The sequence below is a fragment of the Piliocolobus tephrosceles genome, chromosome 20 (assembly GCF_002776525.5).
Source record: "Piliocolobus tephrosceles isolate RC106 chromosome 20, ASM277652v3, whole genome shotgun sequence".
Classification (NCBI taxonomy): Eukaryota; Metazoa; Chordata; class Mammalia; order Primates; family Cercopithecidae; genus Piliocolobus; species Piliocolobus tephrosceles.
The window spans coordinates 6149805-6175933 of record NC_045453.1 but is presented as its reverse complement, the minus strand read 5'-3'; the positions used below and the strand labels follow the sequence as shown (position 1 = coordinate 6175933).

General features: G+C 50.1%; 1 protein-coding gene across 1 annotated transcript in view; it reads left to right on the top strand.

Moving 5' to 3' along the window:
* The window catches only part of SNTA1 (syntrophin alpha 1), a 35750-nt gene extending 17988 nt beyond the window's left edge, over positions 1-17762 (top strand). Inside the window, exons 3-8 of the mRNA XM_023220436.1 lie at positions 7956-8160; positions 12925-13132; positions 13280-13410; positions 15385-15581; positions 16830-17017; positions 17119-17762. Coding sequence (XP_023076204.1) covers positions 7956-8160; positions 12925-13132; positions 13280-13410; positions 15385-15581; positions 16830-17017; positions 17119-17211 — 1022 coding nt within the window. The 3' untranslated portion in view covers positions 17212-17762. The remainder of the gene's footprint in view (positions 1-7955; positions 8161-12924; positions 13133-13279; positions 13411-15384; positions 15582-16829; positions 17018-17118) is intronic.
* Positions 17763-26129: the final 8367 nt, after the last annotated feature.

Here is a 26129-nt window from a genome sequence, read left to right as displayed (position 1 = left end):
CCTGGGTGGATGGGTGGGCAGCCGGAACTTGAATCCTCAAGTTCAAGTTGAGAGCTGACATGTCAGTGCCCATTATATAGGCAAAGAAACTGAGGCTCAGAGAGACCTTGCCTCATGCAAGTGATAGTACGGGGCCTGGATTCAGATCCTTGTCTGTCTGTCACCACATTACATGCCTATCCCCTTATACTGTCACACTAGGAACAGCGGCAGAAATCATAACCACACTGCTGTTTCTGGACAGTCCTGTTCTATGCCAGGCAGGAGAAGGTGCTTTACAGGTATTGAATCTTTCACTTATTTATTTTTAAATTGGCTTTTTTTTTTTTTGAGACAGGGTTTCTCTCTGTCACCCAGGCTAGAGTGCAGTGGCATGATCACAGCTCACTTTAGCCTCAACCTCCTGGGCTCAAGTGATCCTCCCACCTCAGCCCCCTGAGTAGCTGGGATTACAGGTGTGCACCACTACACCTGGCTAATTTTGTGTATTTTTGGTAGAGACGGTGTTTTGCCATGTTGACCAGGCTGCTCTTGAACTCCTGGGCTCAAGCAATCCTCCTGCCTTGGACTTCCAAAGTGCTCACCGGTGTGAGCCACTGAGCCCAGACAAATCTTTTTTTTGTTTTTTTTTGTTTGTTTGTTTGAGATGTCTGTCACCCAGGCTGGAGTGCAATGTCGCAATCCTGGCTCATTGCAAACTCTGCCTCCCGGGTTCGAGTGATTCTCCTGCCTCAGCCTCCCAAGTAGTTGGGATTATAGGCGTCTGCCACCATGCCTAATTTTTGTATTTTTAGGAGAGACGAGGTTTCATCATGTTGGCCAGGCTGGTCTTGAACTCCTGGCCTCAAGTGATCCACCTGCCTCAGCCTCCCAAAGTGCTGGGATTACAGGCATGAGCCACTGCACCCAGCCTCCAGCTGGATTTTTTTTTTTTTTTTTTTTTTTTTGAGATGGAGTCTTGCTCTGTCACCCAGGCTGGAGTGCAGTGGCATGATCTTGGCTCACTGCAACCTCTGCCTCCTGAGTTCAAGCAATTCTCCTGCCTCAGCCTCCCAAGTAGCTGGGATTACAGGCATGTGCCACCACACCTGGCTTTTTTTGTATTTTTCGTAGAGATGGGGTTTTGCCATGTTGGCCAGGCTGGTCTCAAACTCCTGACCACAGGTGATCTGCTTGCTTTGGCCTCCCGAAGTGTTGGCAATACAGGCATGAGCCACCGCACCCGGCCGTCAGGTACTATTCTTGATGGTGAGGATACCCTAGTGAACTGGAAAACAGGGCAACCCCTGCTATCAGGGAACTGACATTCTGGTTAGGGGAGAAAGGCTGTGGGCTAGTAAACAATGGCTCTGTCATCTAATTTCAAGCAGGGGTGAGTAAATGACCACACACTGAACAGACAAGGAACAGCTTGAGCTTGGAGGACAGGCTTCCCTTCAGCCAGGGCATTGAGTCACAGACATTTATTAAGCACTGGGATAAGTACTGGAGATCCTGTTGCCCAAACACATGTGTTCCCTTCTCTCAGCAATGCATATGTGACCCCCAGTCCACTTATACTGGACTGAGTGAGTGATCCTTCCCTGTTTCTCTTCCGTGTGTTTCCAGTGGAATCTATTCCTGGCTCTTTGGGGCCAGGGCCAGATCCTGGCTTCCCTCCTTGGCAGACCTGGAGGTCCCTGGAAATTGGGGTGTCTCAGCTTCCTTGAGGAGGAAGGGCCCGTGTGTCACTGCTTATCGGGTTCCCAGGCCAGAGGCTTGGTTGGGGAGGATGGGGGCACTGGCTAGGCCTATCTTTGGAGTCTCAAGAATGCTGGCCACAGGGCTGTGGTTGTGCCCTCAGCTCTCTAGGCCACAGGCTTTGGCAGCCCCACCCTGCCTTGTCGGGTGACTCAGGCAGAAGTCAGAGAGGGGAGAAGGCCTCAGAGTTGGGCTATTTATGGCCACACTCTGGGGCCCCCAGGACCCCACCCCCACTCTGGGACAGGCCACTTGTTTTGTGAAATGTAAGCCCTGATTCTGGCATCAGCTGGTATGCTGTCCATTTATAGCATGTTCCTGTGGGAAAGGAGGGGGACCCAGGTCTGGGATGGCTGGGTGAGCAGGGGATCTGGCAGTTTCTCTGGCTTCAAAGTTGACAAATGTTCATTTGCTGAGCACGTAGTGTATGAGATCTCTGCTGGATTCTGGGGACACAGAGAAGAGTCAGACCAGGTCCCTGCCCTCAAAGTACTCTCAGTCTAGTTGGGGACACAGACCCCACGTAGACAATCACAGGGGAGTGAAGCGTAGGGGACTGCAGAGGTGATGGGTATGATGAATCCAGACTGGGCATCTGGGAAGGCTTCCTAGAGGAGGTGACCTGTGAGCTGGGCCTGGATCTCCTGGGCTATGGCACCTCTTACCTCCTGCTAAATTAGCCTGCCCTGCCCTGGCATTCATTTTTTCACTCACAGAACACTGACACTGGGTTTGTTTGTTTGAAACAGGGTCTTGCTTTGTCATGCAGGCTGGATCAAGTGCAGTGGTGTGATCAAGGCTGACTACAGCTTCAACCTGGGCTCAAGCAAGCCTCCCACCTCAGCCTCCCACCTCACCCTCCCAAGTACCTAGGACTACAGATGCACACCACCATGCCCAACGAGTTTTTTGTATTTTGGTAGAGACGGGGTTTTGCCATGTTGCCCGGGCTGCTCTCAAACTCCTAGGCTCAAGTGATCTGCCTGCCTCGGCCTCCCCCAGTGCTGGGATTACAGGCGTAAGCTACTACCTGGCCAACTCTGGGTTGGAAGAGCAAGCCCAGTTTCTTTCTTTCTTTTTTTTTTTGAGACGGAGTCTTGCTCTGTCGCCCAGGCTGGACTGCAATGGCACGATCTCGGCTCACTGCAACCTCCACCTCCTGGGTTCAAGCGATTCTCCTGCCTCAGCTTCCTGAGTAGCTGGGACTATAGGCGCATGCCACTATGCCTGGCTAATTTTTGTATTTTTAGTAGAGATGAGGTTTCACCACTTTGGCCAAGATGGTCTCAATCTCCTGACCTCGTGATCCACCCGCCTCGGCCTCCCAAGTGCTGGGATTACAGGTGTGAGGCACCGCACCTGGCCATTTCTTTTAGGAGTTCCCAGTTTTGTGGAGGAGACAACCCCAACACACAGAATCAGAGACCTAGGAAGGCTGATAAGTGAGAAACACCCATTTCTTGAGTCCTTAATACTTACCACATGCCTTACAACATTTTATTTAATCTTGACATCTCTCTGAGGTAGACAATTTTTTTTTTTTTTGAAACAGGGTCTCGCTCTGTTGCCCAGGCTGGAGTGCAGTGGCGTAATCTTGGCTTACTGTGACCTCTGCCTCCTGGGCTAAAGCAATCCTCCCACCTCAGCTTCCTGAGTAGCTGAGACTACAGGTGCACACTACCATGCCTGGCTAATTTTTTGTATTTTTGGTAGAGACAAGGTTTTGCTATGTTGCCTAGGCTGGTCTTGAACTCCTGGGCTCGAGCAGTCTGCCTACCTCGGGCTCCCAAAGTGCTGGGATTACAGGCGTGGGCCACCATGTCTGGCTGTAGTTATTCATCTTTTATTTTTATTACTTTTTATTTTTATTATTTTTTTTTTTGAGATAGAGTTTTGCTCTTATTGCCCAGGCTGGAGTGCAATGGTGCAACCTCTGCCTCCTGGGTTCAAGCAATTCTCTTGCCTCAGCCTCCTGAGTAGCTGGGATTACAGGTGCGTGCCACCATGGCCCGGCTAATTTTTGTATTTTTAGTAGAGACAGGGTTTCGCCATGTTGGCCAGGCTGGTCTTGAACTCCCAGCCTCAGGTGATCCTCTCGCCTTGGCCTCCCAAAGTGCTGGGATTACAGGCGTGAGCCACTGTGCCCAGCCCTATTCATTTTTTATTGACTAGCAGATTGAGGCCCAGAGAGGTGAAAATGACCTTGTCCATGGTTACACAGCTAAACAGTGCTGGAGCTGGAATTCAAATCCAGGAGCATCTGACTCCAGAGGGAATTGCATTTTCTTTCTTTTCTTTCTTTTTTCTCTCTCTCTTTTTTTTTTTTTTTTGAGACAGGATATCACTCTGTTACCCAGACTGGAGTGCAGTGGCATAATCACGGCTTGTTGCAGCCTCTGCCTCCTGGGCTCAAGCGATCCTCCTGCCACAGCCTCTTGAGTAGCTGGGATCACAGGTGTGTGTCACGACACCTGGCTAATTTTTTTTTTTGTTTGCTTTTTTTTTTTTTGAGACGGAGTCTTGCTCTGTCACCCAGGCTGGAGTGCAGTGGCTGGATCTCAGCTCACTGCAACCTCCGCCTCCCGGGTTCACACCATTCTCCTGCCTCAACCTCCCAAGTAGCTGGGACTACAGGCGCCCGCCATCTCGCCTGGCTAGTTTTTTGTATTTTTTAGTAGAGACGGGGTTTCACCGTGTTAGCCAGGATGGTCTTTATCTTCTGACCTCGTGATCCACCCGTCTCGGCCTCCCAAAGTGCTGGGATTACAGGCTTGAGCCACCGCGCCCAGCCATTTTTTTTTAAATTGTACTTACTTTCTTTTTTCTTTTTTTTTTTTTTTGAGACGGGGTCTCGCTGTGTCCCTCAGGCTGGAGTGCAGTGGCGCGATCTTGGCTCACTGGAACCTCCGCCTCCTGTGTTCAAGTAATTCTCCTGCCTCAGCCTCCCAAGTAGCTGGGATTACAGGTGCCCGCCACCACGCCCAGCTAATTTTTTTCTGTAATTTTAATAAGGATGGCGTTTCCCCAAGTTGGCCAGGTTCATCTCAAACTCCTGAACTCAAGCAATCCACCCACTGTGGCCTCCCAAAGTGCTGGGATTATAGACATGAGACACTGCGCAAGGCTGGGAACTGCATTCAATAGTGTGGAAGTTTGGAAGCTCATACAGCCTCTGAGTAGTTAGTATGATTGGACTAGAGGGTGAGATGAGGGATATGGCAAGAAGTGAAGCCAGGGAGGAGGACAGGACCTATGGGCAGGGCCCACATCCTAGAGGGCATTGAAGTTAGGCGAAGGGTGCACGGGAGCCAGAGCAGGGCTTTGAGCAGGGGAGGGATGTGGCCACTTGTAGCAAGGAGATGTAGCAGTTGCATCATTGGGGGCTGTATTTGTCAGGATGGTTTTGACTGCAAGTAACAGGAACCCAATTCAATGAGGTTTAAACATCGAAGAAAATGTGTTATCTTCCAGAACATCTTGAGGCAGCATGGCTCCAGGGAAGATTAATTTAGGGGCTCATGGTATCATCGAAAACTCAGGTCTCTCCATCTTTCTGCTTCACCATCTTCAATGTGTGGACCCCAACCTTTGTGGTCAAAAAGTAGGCCAGGCACAGTGGCTCACGTCTGTAATCCCAGCACTTTTGGAGGCCGATGCTAGCGCAGCACCTGAGGTCAGGAGTCCAAGACCAGTCTGGCCAACATGGCGAAATCCCATCTCTATTAAAAATACAAAAATTAGCTGGGTGTGGTGGTACGCACCTATAAGCCCAGCTACTTGGGAGGTTGAGGCAGGAGAATTGCTTGAACCTGGGAGGCAGAGGTTGCAGTGGGCCAATATTGCACCACTGCACTCCAGCCTGGGCAACAGAGCGAGACTCCGTCACAAAAAAAAAAAAAAAAAAAAAAGAAAAAGAAAAAAAAAGAAAAAATAAGTAGCTGTCGTTGTGTAGTACCAAGCTCCCTCCTAGCAACTTTGAAAGGTGAAAGGAGGAGAAAAGGAAGGCAGTGTTTTTTTTCATCACATCTCATTGGCCAGAACTGTATTGTTTGCCCCTTTCTAAACCAATCACAAGCAAGAAGGATGGAATGATCATGATTAGATTTGACCAATCAAGGTTCTCCCTCTAAGCTGGGGAGAAGCTGAGCCTCTAGGACTCAGGGTTCTCTTAGCAAAGGAAAAAGAGGGGAGATGGTTTTTGGCTGTCAAGTAGGCTGTGACATGTCCCACTTCCGCTGCCCTTTGAGACATAATCCAATAATCAGTCGTGGGGTAAGTCGTTGCTGCAGTGATAAGTCATTTGAGTCCTAGTCCCCAAAAGTCAGATCTATGTTTGCTTCTTCCAAAAAAACCTGGTCCTGCTTTCTTTCAACATTGCTTCTATTCCAACCCTAATAGGGTTTGTAACTCCCTCTCTCTTTTGCCCCCATTTGCTTTGAATCCTATCTGAGCCTCAGAGGCATCTCCTGTGACAGAAATAGCTTCTTATCTGGTTCTTCCAGGAAGGTGGGCCAAGAATTCCTAACTCCTTCCTGGGCTGTCCACTCACAGGGCACGTTGACTGGGCTTTGACTGCAGACGTCAGATAGCTAGCAAGCCAGATGGCCCTGGGAGCAGGTGTGGTTGAGAGCAGAGGAAGAGAGGCTGCAGAGGAAGAGAGGCTGCCCACAGGCTAGCAGGCATCAGGCACCCATAGAGGGTATATCGTTGTTGGGAGAAGAGAGACAAGGTCTTGGGAAAGTCATCTTTTTTTTTTGGAGACAATCTCACTTCATTGTCCAGGCTGGAGTGCAGTGGTGCAATCTTGGCTCATTGCAACCTCTGCTTCCCATGTTCAAGTGATTTTCATGCCTCAGCCTCTCAAGTAGCTGGGATTACAGACATGTAGCACCCCTCCCAGCTAACGTTTATATTATTAGTAGAGACAGGGTTGCACCATGTCCTGACCTCAAGTGACCCACACTGCCTCGGCCTCCCAAAGTGCTGGAATTATAGGCGTGAGCCACCATGCCCAGCCTGGGAAAGTCTTTTTTTTTTTTTTTGGACCAGAGTCTTGCTCTGTTGCCCAGGCTGGAGTACAGTGGTGCGATCTTGGCTCACTGCAACCTCCTCCTCCTGGTTTCAAGTGATTCTCCTGCCTCAGCCTCCCCAGTAGCTGGGATTACAGGTGCGAGCCATCACGCCCGGCTAATTTTTGTATTTTTAGTAGAGACGAGGTTTCACCATGTTGGTCAGGCTGGTCTCAAACTTTTGACCTCAAGTGATCTGCCTGCCTTGGCCTCCAAAAGTGCTAGGATTATAGGCGTGAGCCACCACGCCCAGCCTGGGAAAGTCTTTTAACCACCTTCTTGTATACACTGTCTAGGAATTCAAGACCAGCAACATGGTGAGACCCCATCTCTACAACAAATCAATAGCTGGGTGTGGTGGTGCATACCTGTAGACCCAGCTACTTGGGGAGCTGAGGTGGGAGGACTGATTGATCTGGGAGACTGAGGCTGTAGTGAGCTGTGATAGCACCACGGCACTCTAGTCTGGGTGACAAGAGAGAAACTATCTCAAAAAAAAAAAAAAAGGTCACATGGCCACACCTCACTGCAAAGGAGGCTGGGAAATAGTCTTTCTTCCAGGTGGCTGTGTGTCTATCAACCACAGGGAAAATGAGAGAAGGGATATAGACGGGCCCTATCTCTATATAGGGATACAGAAAAGGGATATAGTATTTTCTGCTCCACTGCCCCGTCAGAGACTTTAACCTAGAAGAATTTGTTAATATCGCTATTGGACTCTTGCTTACTAAAGGTCTAATAGTGACACTGGACACTCTTTTTTTTTTTTGAGACGGAGTCTGGCTCTGTCGCCCAGGCTGGAGTGCAGTGGCCGGATCTCAGCTCACTGCAAGCTCCGCCTCCCAGGTTTATGCCATTCTCCTGCCTCCGCCTCCCAAGTAGCTGGGACTACAGGCACCCGCCTCGTCGCCCGGCTAGTTTTTTTTTTTTTTGTATTCTTTAGTAGAGACGGGGTTTCACCGTATTAGCCAGGGTGGTCTCGATCTCCTGACCTTGTGATCCGCCCGTCTCGGCCTCCCAAAGTGCTAGGATTACAGGCTTGAGCCACCGCGCCCGGCCAGGACACTCTTAATAAATTAGTGACAATTGTGATATGTGCTGGGAGCCCATGTCACAGTGGTGACTGCTGATGTCTCTCCCAATCAGTCAAGTATATGAAGGACGTCTCACCGTATTTCAAGAACTCTGCTGGTGGGACCTCGGTCGGCTGGGACTCACCTCCTGCCTCACCCCTTCAGCGGCAGCCTTCCTCCCCTGGCCCCACACCCCAGAACCTCAGCGAGGCCAAACATGTGTCCTTGAAGATGGCATATGTCTCGAAGAGGTGCACCCCCACTGACCCGGAGCCCAGGTAAGGCTGGGCTGGGGGGCAACTCAGACAGACAGATGCCCTGGTGTCAGGTGGTAGGACCAACGGAAAGACACCTCTGTTGTACAAATGACCAGCGTGATGCCAGAACATAGTAGGTGCTTAAAAGATAGATTGACTGGAAGCATGAGTGAAGCTATGGAGATGATGGTGTGCTTTGCTTCTCACTTCTTCCTCTGGGCAGCTCACATATGGGGATGAACTTGGTCTGGGGAAGAACCCTGTGTTCCAGTCCTGGTTCTCTTTGAACTAGGCCCTTTTCCTCACTGACCTTTAGATTATCCATTGTGAGATAAGGTTGTTAGACTCACCAATCCTCTCGTCTCTTCCCACTCTGCTTGAGCTCTGAGATGTCTGGTTTTATCAGGGCCATGGACGGTTACATCCTTCACATCTGAGCAGCCTTTAACAGTTCATTGATAATATTGATACCACCAAACATTTACTGAGTGTATACTGTGTACCCAGCACTGTGCTGAGTGCTTTCCATGTGCAATATTATTTAGCTCTCACAGAGGCCCAATGGGCAAAGTCCTATTATTTCGCCTCCTTTTTATTTTATTTTATTATTATTTTTGAGCCAGAGTTTCGCTCTGTCACCCAGGCTGGAGTGCAGTGGTGCAATGATCTTGGCTCACTGCAATCCTGCCTCCTGGGTTCAAATGATTCTCCTGCCTTAGCCTCCCAAGTAGCTGGGACTACAGGTGCCCGCCACCACACCTGGCTAACTTTTTTTCCTTTTTTCTTTTTTTTTGAGACGGAGTCTTGCTCTGTCGCCCAGGCTGGAGTGCAGTGGCCGGATCTCAGCTCACTGCAAGCTCCGCCTCCTGGATTCACGCCATTCTCCTGCCTCAGCCTCCCGAGTAGCTGGGACTACAGGCGCCCGCCTCCTCGCCCTGCTAGGTTTTGTATTTTTTTAGTAGAGACGGGGTGTCACCGTTTTGGCCAGGATGGTCTTGATCTCCTGACTTCGTGATCCGCCCGTCTCGGCCTCCCAAAGTGCTGGGATTACAGGCTTGAGCCACCGCGCCCGGCCTACTTTTTTTTTTTTTAACGGAGTCTCACTGTGTCGCCCAGGCTGGAGTGCAATGGTGTGATCTTGGCTCACTGCAACCTCCGCCTTCTGGGTTCAAGCAATTCTCCCTCAGCCTCCCAAGTAGCTGGGATTACAGGCGCCTGCCACCATGCCTGGCTAATTTTTTGTATTTTTAGTAGAGACGGGGTTTCTCCATGTTGGTCAGGCTGGTCACGAACTCCTGACCTCAGGTGATCCACCTGCCTCGGCCTCCCAAAGTGCTGGGATTATAGGCGTGAGCCACTGTGCCCTGCCTAACTTTTGTATTTTTTGTAGAGATGGGGTTTCACCATGTTGGCCAGGCTGGTCTCGCACTCCTGACCTCAGGTCATCTGCCTGCCTCGGCCCCCCAAAGTGCTAGGATGACAGGCATGAGCCACTGCGTCCGGCTGTATTTTTACTAGAGATGGGGTTTCACCACATTGGCTAGGCTGGTCTCAAACTCCTGACCTCAAGATCCATTCACCTTGGGCTCCCAAAGTGCTGGGATTACAGAGGTGAGCCACCATGCCTGGCCCAGAAGGCCCTTTTGTGAGGATGAAGGTGAGGTAGTATTAGTCCTTTCAGAGACTCATAGAATCTTAGACTCCCAGCCTGATCCCAGACATTACCTGAAACATGTGTGTATATGTTTCTAAGTGTGTGCGTGTGTAGATGACATGTAAGTGCAAGTGTTTGTATGTGTATGTGAGAGCATTTGCATGTCTGAGTAGATTTGTACCTGTGTGTTTATATGTTATTTGTATGTGTGTATGCACATGTGTCTGCATGTGTGTTTGAACATGTACATGCCTGAGTATATATGTAATCTGAATATAACTGGGGTTCCATATGGCCCACTGTCAGTGCAGTATCCCAGTCATAGGGATACAGCCTGGCAACCAAAATATAATGAAAACTACTTCAAACTTTTACTCAATGTTAGGATTGCACTGGGCTGCAAGTATAGAAACTCCAACAAGCAATTACTTAAGTAAAAGGGGTTAATTTTCCCACGTTTAAAAAAAGTCCAGGGGTCTGCTATTCAGGCTGCTGTAGATGCTCAAGGATGCCAGGCTTCTAGCTTCCTGCTCTGCCATTTTAATTATGGGCGGTTTTCTTCTTTGTGGAGGCAGGATGGTGGCTGCATCCCAAGAACTGTGTTCATATTCCAGGCAGAAAGAAGACCAAAGCCAAAGAGTCTTTTCTCCTGGTGTTTTGGCTATCTGTTGCTATATCACAAACCATTCCTAAAATTTAGTGGTTTAGAAAACAATAATTTATTATTTCTTTTTTGAGATGGGGGATCTCACTCTGTCACCCAGGCTGGAGTGCAGTGGTGCAAGCTCGGCTCACTGCAACCTCCACCTCCTGGGTTCAAGTGATTCTGGTGCCTCAGCCTCCCAAGTAGCTGGGACTACAGGTGCCCGCCATGACATCTGGCTAATTTTTTTATGTTTTTAGAAGAGATGGGGTTTTGCCCTGTTGGCTAGGCTGGTTTTGAACTCCAAGTGATCTGCCCCGCTCAGCCTCCCAAAGTGCTGGGATTATAGGTGTGAACCACCATGCCTGGCCTCAAACCTCTTTAGTTTAGTTTTGTTGTTGTTGTTTTGTTTTTTTGTTTTTTTAGATGGAGTTTCACGCTTATTACCCAGGCTGGAGTGCAATGGCACAATCTCAGCTCACTACAACCTCTACCTCCCGGGTTCAAGCGATTCTCCTGCCTCAGCCTTCCTAGTACCTGGGATTACAGTCATGCGCCACCATGCCCGGCTAATTTTGTGTTTTTAGTAGAGATGGGGTTTCTCCATGTTGGTCAGGCTGGTCCTGAACTCCTGACCTCAGGTTATCTGCCTGCCTTGGCCTCCCAAAGTGGTGGGATTACAGGCGTGAGCCACCGCGCCTGGTCTGTTTTTCTTTCTTTTTTTTTTTTTTGAGACGGAGTTTCACACTTGTTGCCCAGGCTGGAGTGCAATGGTGCGATCTCGGCTCACCGCAACCTCCACCTCCCAGGTTCAAGTGATTCTCCTGCCTTAGCCTCCCTAGTAGCTGGGATTATAGATATGTGCCACCACGCTCAGCTAATTTTGTATTTTTAGTAGAGACGGGGTTTCTCCATGTTGGTCAGGCTGGTCTTGAACTCTGACCTCAGGTGATCCACCCGCCTCGGCCTCCCAAAGTGCTGGGATTACAGGCATGAGCCAGTGTGCCCGGCCTGTTTTTCTGTTTTTTAAGATGAGGTCTTGTGCTGTCATCTAGGCTGGAGTGCAGTGGCACCCTTATAGCTCACTGCAGCCTCAAACTCCTGGGCTCAAGTGATTCTCCTGCCTCAGCCTCTAAGTAGCTGGGACCACAGGCACGTGTCACCATGCCTGGCTAACTAAAAGAAAATTTTTCTTTTGGGCTGGGCAGAGTGGTTCATGCCTGTAATCCCAGCACTTTGGGAAGCTGGGGCGGGCAGATCATGAGGTTAGGAGATCGAGACCATCCTGGCTAACACGGTGAAACCCCGTCTCTACTAAAAATGCCAAAAATTAGTCAGGCATGCTGGCAGGCGCCTGTAGTTCCAGCTACTCAGGAGGCTGAGGCAGGAGAATGGCATGAACCCGGGAGGCGGAGCTTGCAGTGAGCAGAGATCGTGCCACTGCACTCCAGCCTGGACAACAGGGCGAGACTCCATCTCAAAGAAAATTCTTTTTTAGAGATGAGTGTCTCACTTTGTTGTCCAGGGTGGTCTTGAACTCCTGGGCTCAAGCCATCCTCCTGGCTTAGTCTCCCGAAGTTCTGGGATTACAGGCATGAGCCACCATGCCCAGCCTAGTTTTTTTTTTTTTTTTTCCCGCTCTTATTAGTGAATTAGTTTGGTTCTGTGCAACAAGGAGAACCTGGGAGCTGGCCCAGAAGAGGATGTTCCTTAGAAACCAGGAGAAAGGGGCAAGATTAGGAATGGTCACACAGCAATAATTTAGACCCCATCACACCATCGTGCATGTTTGAGTGTGTGTGTGTATTTGTGTGTATATGCATATGTGTAGGCTGGGCACAGTGGCTCATGCCTGTAATCCCAGCACTTTGCAGGGCAAGGCAGGCTGATCATTTGAGGTCAGGAGTTCGAGACCAGCCTGGCCAAGATGGTGAAACCCCATCTCTACTAAAAATAAAAAAAATAAGGCCAGGCACGGTGGCTCATGCCTGTAATCCCAGCACTTTGGGAGGCCGAGGCGGGTGGATCACGAGGTCAGGAGATCAAGACCATCCTGGCCAATATGGTGAAACCCCATCTATTAAAAATACAAAAATGATCTGGGTGTGGTGGCGTGCACCTGTAATCCCAGCTTCTTGGGAGGCTGAGGCAGGAGAATCGCTTGAACCTGGGAGGCGGAGATTGCAGTGAGCCAAGATCGGGCCATTGCACTGCAGCCTGGGTGACAGAGCGAGGCTCTGTTTCAAAAACAACAACAAAAACCCCACAAAATACATGAATATGTGTGTGTGTCTCACACTCTCTTGTCCCTATGACCCATGAGGCCCCAGCAACTGTGGCTGGAGCCCAGCAGTGAGGGTCGCTCCTGATTCTCAGGGACATCCCCCTGGTTTCTCCTGGTTTGGTGGTGGGTGGGGTTTCTTGGGCCAGGGTTGGGCAGCTGCAGCCTAGTGGTCAGGTCCTTGCCTCCACCCATTTGTGCCTGCAGGTATCTGGAGATCTGCTCAGCAGAAGGCCAAGACACCCTATTCCTGAGGGCCAAGGATGAGGCTAGCGCGAGGTCGTGGGCGAGTGCCATCCAAGCCCAGGTCAACGCTCTGATGCTGCGGGTCAAGGATGAGCTGCAGGCACTGCTGGCAGCCACCAGCACAGCTGCAAGCCAGGACATCAAGCAGATTGGCTGGCTGACTGAGCAGGTGCCTGCTGGGCCTGGGACCTATCCCTCCCTCTCTTCTGTTCCTTTGGAGCTGGCCCTGTTCCCAGTGCCCCGGCCACCTTGCCCCACCCGGGTCCTCTGCCTTCTCTTCCCCTACCAATCCTCACTGCTGTTTTGTCCCCTGCAGCTGCCCAGTGGGGGCACGGCCCCCACCCTGGCCCTGCTGACTGAAAAGGAACTGCTCCTCTACTCTTCTCTCCCTGAGACCCGCGAGGCCCTGAGCCGGCCAGTCCGTACTGCCCCACTCATCGCCACCAGGTACCCACGGGCAGGGGCAGTATGTCTCCCCCAGAACTTGCCGGAAGATGCTCCAGCAGGGCCCCAGAAGCTGGGAACTCCAGCCCTGTCCACCCTCACCTATTCCCCAGGTGACCTGAAGCAAGTCTCTGCCCCTTCTGGGCCTCAGTTTCCTTATCTGTAAAATGGGTGCTTGGAACAAAAGGATATAAAGTCCCCGCTAGCCACTCATTCATTGACACTTATGCCTTATGCTGCATGGGTCAGAGGGCACAGAGCTGACCCCAACCTCTCTGGAGGTTCTCGCTGCCTCCAGAGAGAACCTTGTCTGGTTGGGGAGACAGACCCAGGAACAGCCATTACAGTGCAGAGTTTGTAGGAGCCACTTAACTCTGTAGGGGTAGTTGAGGAAGGCTTCAGGGAGGAGGTGACATCTGAGCTGGACTTTGATGGATGAGTAGAAGTTTTCTGTTTAAGAAAGGGTGAAAGAGCATCCCATGCAGAGAGAACATCATGGTCAAAGGTACAGAGGCATGAAGGGCCATAGCGTGTTCATGGAGCTATGAGTTTGTGATAACCAGAATTCATGCAGGAAATGGAGAGAAGAGAGTTGGCAGGGCCCGATCTTGCAGAGCTTCTTTTGCCTGATTAAGGAATGTTAGCTTTATCTTAAGAGTTTGGCAGTGTTGAAGGGTTTAAGCTGGGGAACGAGGTGCTCTGGTTTCTTTAAGAGAATCCCTGTGGCTGCCACGTGGAAAATGCAGCGGAGTACAGGATGGAAGTGGGGAAGCGCTGCAGTCGTGCAGGAGAGATGATGGTGGCTGGGGGAGGTGGAGGTGGGCAGCAGGAGCAGATGGAGAAGAAAGGCAGCATTGGCATTGGAAACCACATGGGTGTAAAATTAACAGGGCTCCGTGCTTGCCAGATGGGGCGGGTGAAGGAGGGGTCTGGAATGAACAGGAGGTTTGGAGCTGGTGTCTGGGTGAGCGTGGGACTGGGGGTGGGGGTGGAAAGGGAGGAGGCTGGAGCAAGATGCTGAGTCAAGTCCAGAGTGTGTGTGGGATGGAGAGGGAGCTTGGATAGGAAGCTTGGGGACTCAAGGGTCTGCAGCTCAGGGCTGGAAAGTGGAAGGCTGGCGTCAGCAGCAGTCTGAGGGGGAACTGAGCTATAGGAGAAAGAGTGGGTGAAGGGAGGAACAAAAAGGGATATGGGGCAGAACTCTTAGGTCTGCCCCAGAGAGGGGCAGTTGGCTTACCAAGGCCACACAGCAAGTGACAGTCAAGCTGTAGGGGTCTGAAGTCCTTGTCACCCATGTCTCCTTACCTCAGGCTGGCTCTGGCCCGTGTGTCAGGAGCCTGCTGGCTACTAGGGATAATTAGGTCCTGGATTGTCTACCTAATCAAGTGATTCAAGTCAGGCAACAAATGTTTATTGAGCACCTGCTGTGGTCAGGCATAGTTTTACTTACTGGGAATACAGTGGTGAATGCAAGATCAACATTTCTAACCTAGCTGACATCCTAGTGAAAAAGACAGTAAAAAACCAACAAAAACAAATAATAAAAAGTATAATTTCTGGTACCATGATGAAAATGTAAGGCTAGTGAGTGATAAGGGTGCTATTTTGGACTGGCAGGCCAGGGAAAGCTTCTCAGAGGAAGTGACATTTAAACTAACATCTGAAGGAAGTGAGGGAGTGAACCATGCAGATAATCAGGGAAGCGTGTATAGGCAGAGGGAACAGCATATGCAGAGGTGCTGAGGCAGGCGTGTGCTAGGTGTGTGTGAGGATGCCAGTATAGCCGGAGCCAAGGGAGCAACGGGGAGGGTGGCAGGAGATGTCTCCTGCTGAGTCAATCAGTGCCCCCTGGCAAGTCCTGTCCTGTTAGGTGGTAAAGGATTTACAGGGTTTTTCCCAGGTCACTGGCCCCTTTGCCCAGAACTATTTGCCCCCTGCCTGAGGCCTCATGCTCAGCCCTCTGCCCCTCACCCCCAGACTGGTGCACTCAGGCCCCTCCAAGGGCTCAGTGCCCTACGATGCAGAGCTCTCTTTTGCCCTGCGCACGGGCACGCGTCACGGTGTGGACACTCACCTGTTCAGCGTGGAGTCACCGCAGGAGCTGGCTGCCTGGACCCGCCAGCTGGTGGATGGCTGTCACCGGGCCGCCGAGGGTGTGCAGGAGGTGTCTACAGGTGTGCTGGGAGGATCTGGGAGTGTCCCTCTGGTAATGAGCCTCTTATCCCCAGGGGCATTCAAGCTTCCTTCTTTAGGGCACTTCAGGAGGGGACAGAAAATGGGGTTTGGAGGTCAAGATGGGTGGATCACCTGAGGTCAGAAGTTTGAGACCAGCCTGGCCAACATGGCAAAACCCCGTTTCTACTAATAATACAAAAATTGGCTGGGTGTGGTGGCTCATGCCTGTAATCTCAACATTTTGCAAGGCTGAGGCGGGTGGATCACTTGAGGTCAGCAGTTGAAGACCAGCCTGGCCAAAATGGTGAAACCCTGTCTCTACTAAAAATACAAAAATTAGCCAGGTGTGGTGGCGGGCGCCCGTAGCCCCAGCTACAGGAGGCTGAGGCAGAAGAATTGCTTGAATCTGGGAGGCGGAGGTTGTAGTGGTCCCAGATTGCACTACTGCACTCCAGCCTGGGCAACAGAGCAAGACTCTGTCTTAATAATAATAATAATAATAATAATACAAAAATTAGCTGGGCATGGTAGTAGGTGCCTGTAGTCCCAGCTATGCAGGAAGCTGAGGAACAAGAATCGCTTGAACCCAGGAGGTGGAGGTTGTGGTGAGCCGAGATAGTGCCCGCTGCACTCCAGCCTGGGTAAGAGTAAGAGTAAGACTGTTTCTCCAAAAAAAAAAAAAAAAAAAAAGGAAGTTGGGTTTGGGCCCTCTGTTTTGGATGTGCAGGTGCCCTGGCAGGCAGAGACTCTTCTCCCTAGGGTTTTCTTGCTCCAGCTTTGTCAATCTGCTGGTATGTGAGAGATGGCACTTGGGGTACGGTTGCCAGAGGAAATACAGGACACCCAGCCTCATTTGAATTTCAGGTTAACAATGAATACTTTTTTCATAGAAGTATGCCCAAATTAGTCATTGTTTATCTGAAACTTAAATTTAGCTGGGCAACTCTGCAGGTCTCCAAGGGTGGTGCTTGGTCGATCTGATGATGCCTTTATCAGGAGTGAGCCTCCAGTCCATGGCAGATTTTAAGCTCCCCCTTTCTACTTGTGGACTGGAAGTGGGTGTAGGTCCTCTGAGGGTGGGGGTGATGACTTTCTGCAGGGTGGGTGTACAGGTGCCATGACAAACAGTGAGCCTCCTGTCCCTGGAGGCATTCAGGCCCCACTTTGTAAGCTGCGGTGGGGGTTGGAGGTTGGGGTGTAGTCTCTGAGGTGCCAGCTGTGCCTGTACCTATGTGCCCTCCCTGCAGCCTGCACGTGGAACGGGCGTCCCTGCAGCCTGTCTGTGCACATCGACAAGGGCTTCACACTGTGGGCGGCTGAGCCAGGTGCAGCCCGAGCTGTGCTCCTGCGACAGCCCTTCGAGAAGCTGCAGATGTCTTCAGATGATGGTGCCAGTCTCCTTTTCCTGGACTTTGGAGGTGCTGAAGGCGAGATCGTGAGTGAGGGGCTGCCTTTGCACCCTGGGGAGGAGGGGGTGTGCACTCTTGGAGGCCAGGCTGGCCAGGGCCCTGACTCTTCTCTCCATCCACCCTGCAGCAGCTGGACCTGCACTCGTGTCCCAAAACCATAGTCTTCATCATCCACTCCTTCCTCTCGGCCAAAGTCACCCGCCTCGGGCTGTTGGCCTAGAAGTCGCCGGATGCACTAGCCCTGAAGAGGGGTGTCCATGACATGGCCTGAGCTGGGCCTCCACCGACTGCCTGCTCACTCCTGGGCCGAGGGAAGGGAGAGGAGAGGAACAAGGGCCTCTGAGACCCCACCCCTGAGGGAGACTGGATTGGTCTTGGGGCCCAGGGCCCAGGACCCAGACCCAGGACAGAGTGGACCCTGCCTGTGATGGGGTGGCCTTCCTGCTGCCCCCCTCCACTAGTGCCTTTTGCGGAGAGATATTTTGTGTACACAGAAGCCATTCCGAGTCTGGGACCTGCCCCTGTGCGGATCCTGACCCCAGCCAACAGCTGAGCTGCCAGGCCTCCTTGAGGCCCCTAAGCCACCCCCAGAGGTCCCATCTGAAGCTGGAGTCCCCTGGGGTCAGCGGCAAGAGAAACAAGAGGAGACTTTGTTTGTTTTTCCCCTCAGCCCTGCCACCTTGGGGAGTCTGGTTTTTCTTTTCATCCTCTCTCTCCTCCTTACTCTTGGATAAATAAACAGCCTGTGAGCACACAGGCAGCCCAGCCCAGTGTCTGTGGTCTGTGCCTTGGCCTTTGGGTCCTGGGGTAGTCCCTGCAGTCCCAAGATGGACAAGACCAAGGACTGGGGCACCTTTCCCTGGAGAAGAACAGACTTTTACCACATGGGCCAAAGAGAGTGTATTGGTTATCTATTGTTGTGTGACAAATTACCCCACATTTTCTGCAGCTTAAAATGACACATATTCATTATCTCTTAGGTTCTGTGGGTGAGGGATTTGAGAGAGGCTACACTGGGTTGTTCTTGTCTCAGGGTCGCTCATGAGGTTGCAGTCAAATTGTCGGCTAGGGCTGCAGTCATCTGAAGGCTTGACTGGGGCTGGAGGATCCATTCTAATACTGCTCATGCACATGGCTGTGGGTAGGAGGTCTCCGTTCCTCACCATGTAGGGCTAACCCTAGAGCTGCTGCTTGAGTTTTCTCATGATATGGCAGTTGGCTTTCCCCACAATGAGACAGAAGAGAGAGCAAGGAGGAAGTCACAAACAGTGCCTCTTACGACCCAGTCTTGGAAGCCATACACTGTTGCTTCTGCTTTGTTCTATTTGTTGTTAGAAGTGAGTCACTAAGTTCAGTCCACACTCAAGGGGAGGGGAATTAGGCTCCACTTCTTGAAGAAAGGAATGTCAAATAATTTGTGGATCCATTTCAAAGCCATCTTGGAGAGCTTCAGGACCCTTTCCTGCAGAAGGGAGGTGGAGTGGAATGTGTTTGGTGCTTCGGAAACTGCGATGTGCTGACTCGATGTGACTCCCTACTAAAATCACAATGACAACAGCAATGATGGAGAATTTTTTTTTTTTTCGAGATGGAGTCTTGCTCTGTCACCCAGGTGGGAGTGCAGTGGTGTGTTCTCAGCTCACTGCAACCTCCACCTCCCGGTTCAAGTGATTCTTCTGCCTCAGCTTCCCGAGTAGCTGGGATTACAGGTGCCCACCACTGCCCACCACCATGCCCCACTACTGTTTTGTATTTTTAGTAGAGACGGGGTTTCACCATGTTGGCCAGGCTGGTTTTAAACTCCTGACCTCAAGTGATCCTCCTGCATCAGCTTCCCAAAGTGCTAGGACACCTCAGCTACTCAGGAGGCTGAGGCAGGAGAATCGCTTGAACCTGGGAGGTGGAGGTTGCAGTGAGCTGAGATTGCGCCACTGCACTCCAGCCTGGGTAACAGAGTGAGATTTGGTCTCAAAAAAACAAACAAAACAAACGACAACAACAACAACAAATTAGCCGGGCATGGTGGTGTGCGCTTGTAATCTCAGCTACTTGGGAGGCTAAGACAGAATCATTTGAACCCTGGAGGTGGAGTTTGCAGTGAGCAGAGATTGCGCTACTGCACTCAGCCTGGGCCCTAGAGCATGACTCCGTCTCAAAAAAAAAAAAAAAATTGAGAACAGGTAACTTGACTTTTAAGCAATTACTTTTTTTTTTTTTTTTTTTTTTTTGAGGCGGAGTCTTGCTCTGTCGCCCGGACTGGAGTGCAGTGGCCGGATCTCAGCTCACTGCAAGCTCTGCCTCCCGGGTTTATGCCATTCTCCTGCCTCAGCCTCCGGAGTAGCTGGGACTACAGGCGCCCGCCACCTCGCCCGGCTAGTTTTTGTATTTTTAGTAGAGACGGGGTTTCACCGTGTTAGCCAGGATGGTCTCGATCTCCTGACCCCGTGATCCGCCCGTCTCGGCCTCCCAAAGTGCTGGGATTACAGGCTTGAGCCACCGCGCCCGGCCTAGCAATTACTTTTAGCTTACTTATAATGGCAGCATTGTTTCTTTGTGAAAATGAAACTTTCTCAGCTTATCCACTAAATTTTCAGCAACATCCCAAACCACCAAAGACTCACTCATTTTACTTCTGGCCATCAGCAGTCTGGTGCCTTCACTTGGAACACCACCCCCAGCCCTGTTTTTTGTTTTTGAGGTGGGGTCTTGCTTTGTTGCCCAGGCTGGAGTGCAGTTGCGGGATCCTGGCTCACTGCAGCTTTGGCCTCCCAGATTCAAGTGATCCTCCTACCTCAGCCTCCCAAGTTGCTAGGACTACAGGCCTGTGCCACCATGGCTGGCTAATTTTTTATTTTTTAATTTGTTGTTGAGATGGGGTCTTGCCATGTTGCCCAGGCTGGTCTCACACTCCTGAACTCAAGCAATCCTCTGGTCTTGGCCTCCCAAAGTGCTAGGATTACAGGCAGGAGACACTATTCCCAGCCTTGGACCCCTTTTAAGAATGGCGTGGCGAGCTAGGTGTGGCAGCTCACACTTGTAATCCCAGCACTTTGGGAGGCTAAGGAGGGTGGATCACTGGAGGTCAGGAGTTCAAGACCAGCCTGGCCAATATGGTGAAACCCCATCTCTACTAAGAATACAAAAATTAGCCAGGTGTGGTGGCATGTGCCTATAGTCCCAGCTACTTGGGAGGCTGAGGTTGTGGTGAGCTGTGATCACGCCATTGCACTCCAGCCTGAGCTATAGAGTGAAACTCAGTCTCAAAAGGCACAGTGGCCACTTCCCCTCTTGCCCCAGCCATGGCTAACATATAGAGAGTGTGATCTTCCAGACACTGTGCATACATTATCTTACTGGGTCCTCACCATATACCTATATAATGGGCACAGTTATCTCAGTTTCATAGATAAGAAAACTTAGGCTCAGAAGGGGAGAGTAAATTACAAAATGTCACACAGCTATGAAATATCTGAGCTGGGATTCAAATCAGGTCTGTCTGACTTCAAAGCCCTTGTTCACTTTGGAGACTTTCTGGCCCTGCACTGTCCAACAGAAATATAACAAAAGCCACTTATAAAAAAAAAGTTCATTGGGGCGTGGTGGTGCTCGCCTGTAATCCCAGTACTTTGGGAGGCTGAGGGGAGAGAATCAGGAGGTGAACTCTCACGACAACCTCCATCTCCTGGGTTCAAGCGATTCTCCTGCCTCAGCCTTCTGAGCAGCTGGAATTACAGGCATGTGCCACCATGCCCTGGTATTTTTTTTTTTTTTTTGAGACAGAGTCCCACGTTGTCACCCAGGCTGGAGTGCAGTGGCCCAATCTCGGCTCACTCCAACCTCTGACTCCTAGGTTCAAGCAATTCTCTTCCTCAGCCTCCTGAGCAGCTGGGATTACAGGCGCTTGCCACCACGCCTGGCTAATTTTTTTGTATTTTTAGTAGAGACAGGGTTTCACCATGTTGGCCAGGCTGGTCTCTGAAGGGGTGGCCTGCCCCTCCACACCTGTGGGTGCTTCTCATTAGGTGGGACGAGAGACTTGAGAAAAGGAAATAATACACAGAGACGAAGTATAGAGAAAGAAAAGCGGGACCCCAGGGGACCAGTGCTGTGCTTTCAGAGGACCCACACTGGCACCGGCCTCTGAGTTCCCTTAGTATTTATTGATAATTATCTTTACCATCTAAAAGATAGGGGAGTAGCTAGAAAATAGGATCATTGTAGGGAGGAAATCAGCAGTAAGACATAAGAACAAAAATCCTTGTAACATGAATAAGTTTAAAGGAAAATGCTGTGCCTTGAGATGCATATGCAAACATCTCCATAAACCTTTTAGCAGTATTGCTCCAGCAAGCCCCACCTTATTCCTAAAGGCGGTTTCTCCTTAGTAAACAAGGCACACAATGGGTTTTACACCGAGATGTTCCATTGCCCAGGGACGGGCAGGATTTTTAACCATCAAGCCTCTTTCAGGTACTTGTTTAACAAAGACACATCCTGCACAGCCCAATATCCTTTTAACCTTAAATCACCTTGGCACATGTCTCTTGCAAGGACAAAGTTGGGGGTAGGGTCACAGATTAACAGCATTTCAAATACAGAACTAAATGGAGTCTCTTATGTCTACTTCCTTCTATATAGACACAGTAACAGGCTGATCTCTTTCTTTTCCCCACAGGTCTCCTGACCTCCAGTGATCTTCCCACCTTGGCCTCCCAAAGTGCTGGGATTATAGACATGAGCCACTGTGCCTGGCCACTATATGTATATTTTTATATCTAGAATGAGATTTATCATAAGGAATTGGCTCAAGTGATTATACAGGCCGAGAAGTCCTACAGTTTGTCATCTGCAAGCTGCACACCGAGGAAAGGTGGTGGTGTAAATTCCAGTTTGAATCTAAAAGACTGAGAATCAGGAGTGCCAATGGTGTTTAAGTCCCAGTCCAAGGGCAGGAGACGACCAATGTCTCAGCTTAAGCAGACAGGCACAGAGATAATTCAACCTTGCTCTGCCTTCCTGTCCTATTTGGGTCCCCGAGGGGTTAGATGATATCCATTCAGATTGTGGAGTGCAGTCTACTCTACTCAGTCCACCAAAGCTAATCTCTTCCTCAAGAAACACACCCAGAAATAACATTTAACCAGATACCTGGGCAACCTGTGGCCCAGTCAAGTTGACACAAATAATTAACCAGCACAGTGTTCTGTATTATTTCCCAGTGTTCTCCAGCAGGATTAAGGCCTAGATGCCTGCAAGAAAGTCGCTTGATAACAATGTTTATTGGCTGCCTCCCCTTCCCTGTTTCACTCCCCTACTACCCTACCAGTGTTTCCTGAGATTACTTTGCAAATCAACTACCTGCACTCAAATACTTGTCTTAGGAGCCAGGCACAGTAGCTCATGCCTGTAATCCCAGCACTTAGGGAGGCCAAGGTGGGTGGATCACCTGAGGTAAAGACCAGCCTGGCCAACACGATGAAACCCCATCTCTACTAAAAATACAAAAATTAGCTGGGCGTGATGGCGTGTGCCTGTAATCCCAGCTACTTGGGAGGCTGAGGCAGGAGAATCGCTTGAACCCAGGAGGCGGAGGTTGCAGTGAGTCGAGATTGGGCCACTGCACTCCAGCCTGGGTAATAGAGTGAGAGTCAGTCTAAAAAAAAAAAAAAAAAAAAAAACTTGTCTTAGGGTCTGCTTCTGGGGAACCCAAACTAAGACAGAAAGCAGTCATTTATTCATTCAACAAATATTCATTAAGCCCTTCTATGAGTCAGACCCTGTGTAGATCATGGGGATAAAGCCTTGAACAAGACACGATGTGTCCCTCCTCTCAGGGAGCTGATAGTCCAAGGAATAGGCAGTGATAAGAAAACAATTAATGCCAACATTTTGAATAGTGACAAATATGGTGAAGAAAATAATACGAGAAGTGATGAAGTAGTTTATATGAAGTGGTCAGAGAGGGTCTCTCTGAAGAGCTGACATTTATGCTGAGACCTAAAGGATGAGAAGGGGCCAGCCATGAAACAATTTTGGAGAAGAGCATTCCAGAAAGATCATAGTAAGAAGAGAGGCTCTATGGGCATGGTGTCACGTGCCTGTAATCCCAGCTACTTGGGAGGCTGAGGCAGGATAATTGCTTGAACCCGGGAGACGGAGGTTGCAGTGATCCTCCTGCATCAGCTTCCCAAAGTGCTAGGACACCGTGCCCAGCCCAGAACTTTTTTTTTTTTAAACTTTCTAAAGGTTCGGTTTCTTCAGTGTAGCCACGAGATAAAACAAAGATGATGTGCCTGGTGCAGTGGCTCATGCCTGTAATCCCAGCACTCTGGGAGGCAGAGGCGGGTGGATAACCTGAGGTCAGGAGTTCAAGACCAGCCTGGCCAACATGGTGAAACCCTGTCGCTACTAAAAATACAAAAATTAGCCAGGCATGGTGGCACCTGCCTGTAACCCCAGCTACTCAGAAGGCTGAGGCAGGAGAATCGCTTGAAGCTGGGAGGTGGAGGTTGCAGTGAGCTGAGATCGCGCCACTGCACTCCAGCCTGGGTCAGAGTGAGATTCGGTCTCAAAAAAACAAACAAAACAAATGACAACAACAACAACAAATTAGCCGGGCATGGTGGTGTGCGGAGGTTGTAGTGAGCCAAGATCATGCCATTGCACTCCAGCCTGGGTGACGGAGCAAGATTCTGTCTCAAAAAAAAAAAAAAGAGAGAGAGGGTCTGAAATAAACATTTGCTTGGGATATTTAAGGAGCAAAATAAAATTATGTAGCTGAAGTATGTCAACTAGAGAGAACACAGTAGGAGAAGTAAGTGGTAAGAAGTACGTGGGTTGGAGAAGTAAAAGTAAGCAGGGGGCCAGACATGGTGGCTCATGCCTGTAATCCCAGCACTTTGGGAGGCTGACGTGGGAGGCTCACTTGCGGCCAGGAGTTTGAGACCAGCCTGGCCAACATGGCGAAATCCCATCTCTAGTAAAAACACAAAAATCAGCTGGGCATGGTAGTGCTTGCCTGTAATGCTAGCACTTTAGGAGGTCGAGGTGGGCGGATGACTTGAGGCTAGGAGTTTGAGACCAACCTGGCCAACGAGGTGAAACCCTGCTCTACTAAAAATACAAATATTAGTTTGGTGTGGTGGTGCACGCCTGTAATCCCAGCTACTCAGGAGGCTGAGGCAGGAGAGTCGCTTGAACCTGCGAGGCAGATGTTGCACTGAGCTGAGATTGCGCCACTGCACTCCAGCCTGGGTGACAGAGTGAGTGAGACACCATCTCAAAAACAAACAAACAAACAAACAAACAAACAAACAAAACAAGTAAGCGGGGCCACATCATGCAGGCCCCTAGGACACAGTAGGAAATCTGGATTTTATTGCAAGGGCAACGGAAAGCTCTTAAGCTTTTTTTTTTTTTTTGAGACGGAGTCTCGCTCTGTCGCCCAGGCTGGAGTGCAGTGGCTCGATCTTGGCTTACTGTAATCTCTACTTCCCGGGTTCAAGCAGTTGTCCTGCCTCAGCCTCCCAAGCAGCTGGGACTACAGGCATGTGGCACCATGCCCAGCTAATTTTCTTTTTTGTATTTTTAGTAGAGACGAGGTTTTACCATATTGGTCAGGCAGGTCTTGAACTCCTGACCTCGTGATCCAACCACCTCAGTTGCCCAAAGTGCTGGGATTACAGGCGTGAGCCATTGTGCCTGGCCGTTTTTGTGTTTTCCTTTTTCCAGACATGGTCTCATTCTGGTACCCAGGCTGGAGTGCAGTGTTGAGATCATGGTTCACTGAAGCCTCAACTTCCCTGGCTCAAGTAATCTTCCTGCCTCAGCCTTCTGAGTAGCCGGGACCACAGGCACCCGCCACCACGCCAGGCTAATTTTTGTGTTTTCTGTAGATATGGTGTTTCATCATGTTGTTCAGGCTAGTCTAGAACTCCTGGGCTCAAGCAATCTGCCCATCTTGGCCTCCCAAAGTGCTGGGATTACAGGCATGAGCCACTATGCCCAGCCTGCCACGGAGAGTTTTCAGGAGAGGAGTGATATAATTTGATTTAATAAAACAGACAAATTCCCTTAGGCTATGTGTGGGAAACTGTTCTCAGGAGACAAGGTGACCGTTAGCAGGCTACTGTGATTGTTTCTAATGAGACAATGGTGGCCTGGGTAGTTGTAGCTACCGAGTAGACAGATTTGACATTTTGTTGTTAAAGTTGACAGGGCTTGCTGACAGGTAGAATGTGGGGATCCAGGGAGGTGAAGAAAATGGATGGTTGGGCCATTTACTGAGATGGGCCAGAAAGGCAGGTACAGGTTTTTGGTGAAGGTGCGTGTGTGGAAATGAAGAGTTCTGTGTAAGTTAGAGATGGTCATCAGACACCCAAGAAGTGTCAAGTAGGCAGCTGAGCTATGGTTCTGGAACTGCAGGAAGGGTCCAGCTGGAGATGTGAATCAGGAAGTCATTAACCTACAGGGCAGCACCCTCCAATAGAAATAGAGCGTGAACCTCTTAGGTGACTTAAAATTTCCCAGTAAGGACCCGGTACGGTGGCTCACACCTACAATCCCAGCACTTTGGGAGGCCAAGGTGGGAGGATGGCTTGCGCCTAGGTAGGAGTTTGAGACGTGCCTGGGCAACACGGGTAGACCCGTCTCTCCAAAAAAAAAAAAAAAAATTCGCTGGGCGTGGTGGCGCCTGCCTGTAGTCCCAGCCACTTGGGAGGCTGAGGTGGGAGAACTGCTTTAGCATGGGAGGCGGAAGCTGCAGTGAGCCATGACCACACCAATTTCCCCCCTCCCGCTAGCCACATTGAAAAAGTAAAAAGAAACAACAGGTGAAGTTAATTCAAATATTTCTGTCACCATAGCTACAAATAAAAAAAAAAATTCAACGAATGTACCCAATATGTCCCAACAATTATTGCAGCACATAATCAATATAAACATTATATATATGAACTATTTGACACCATTTGACATTTCTTCTTCCACATCCGATGTATCTGACATTTAGCGCACATTTCATTTGCACTCACCCACTTTGAGGCTCTCAATTGCCTCTTAAGTCCGTGGTTAGTGGCTGCCCTAAAGTTCAGAGCCGCCACGGAGCTTTGGGTCCACCCGGACTGTAAAAAGGAAGCA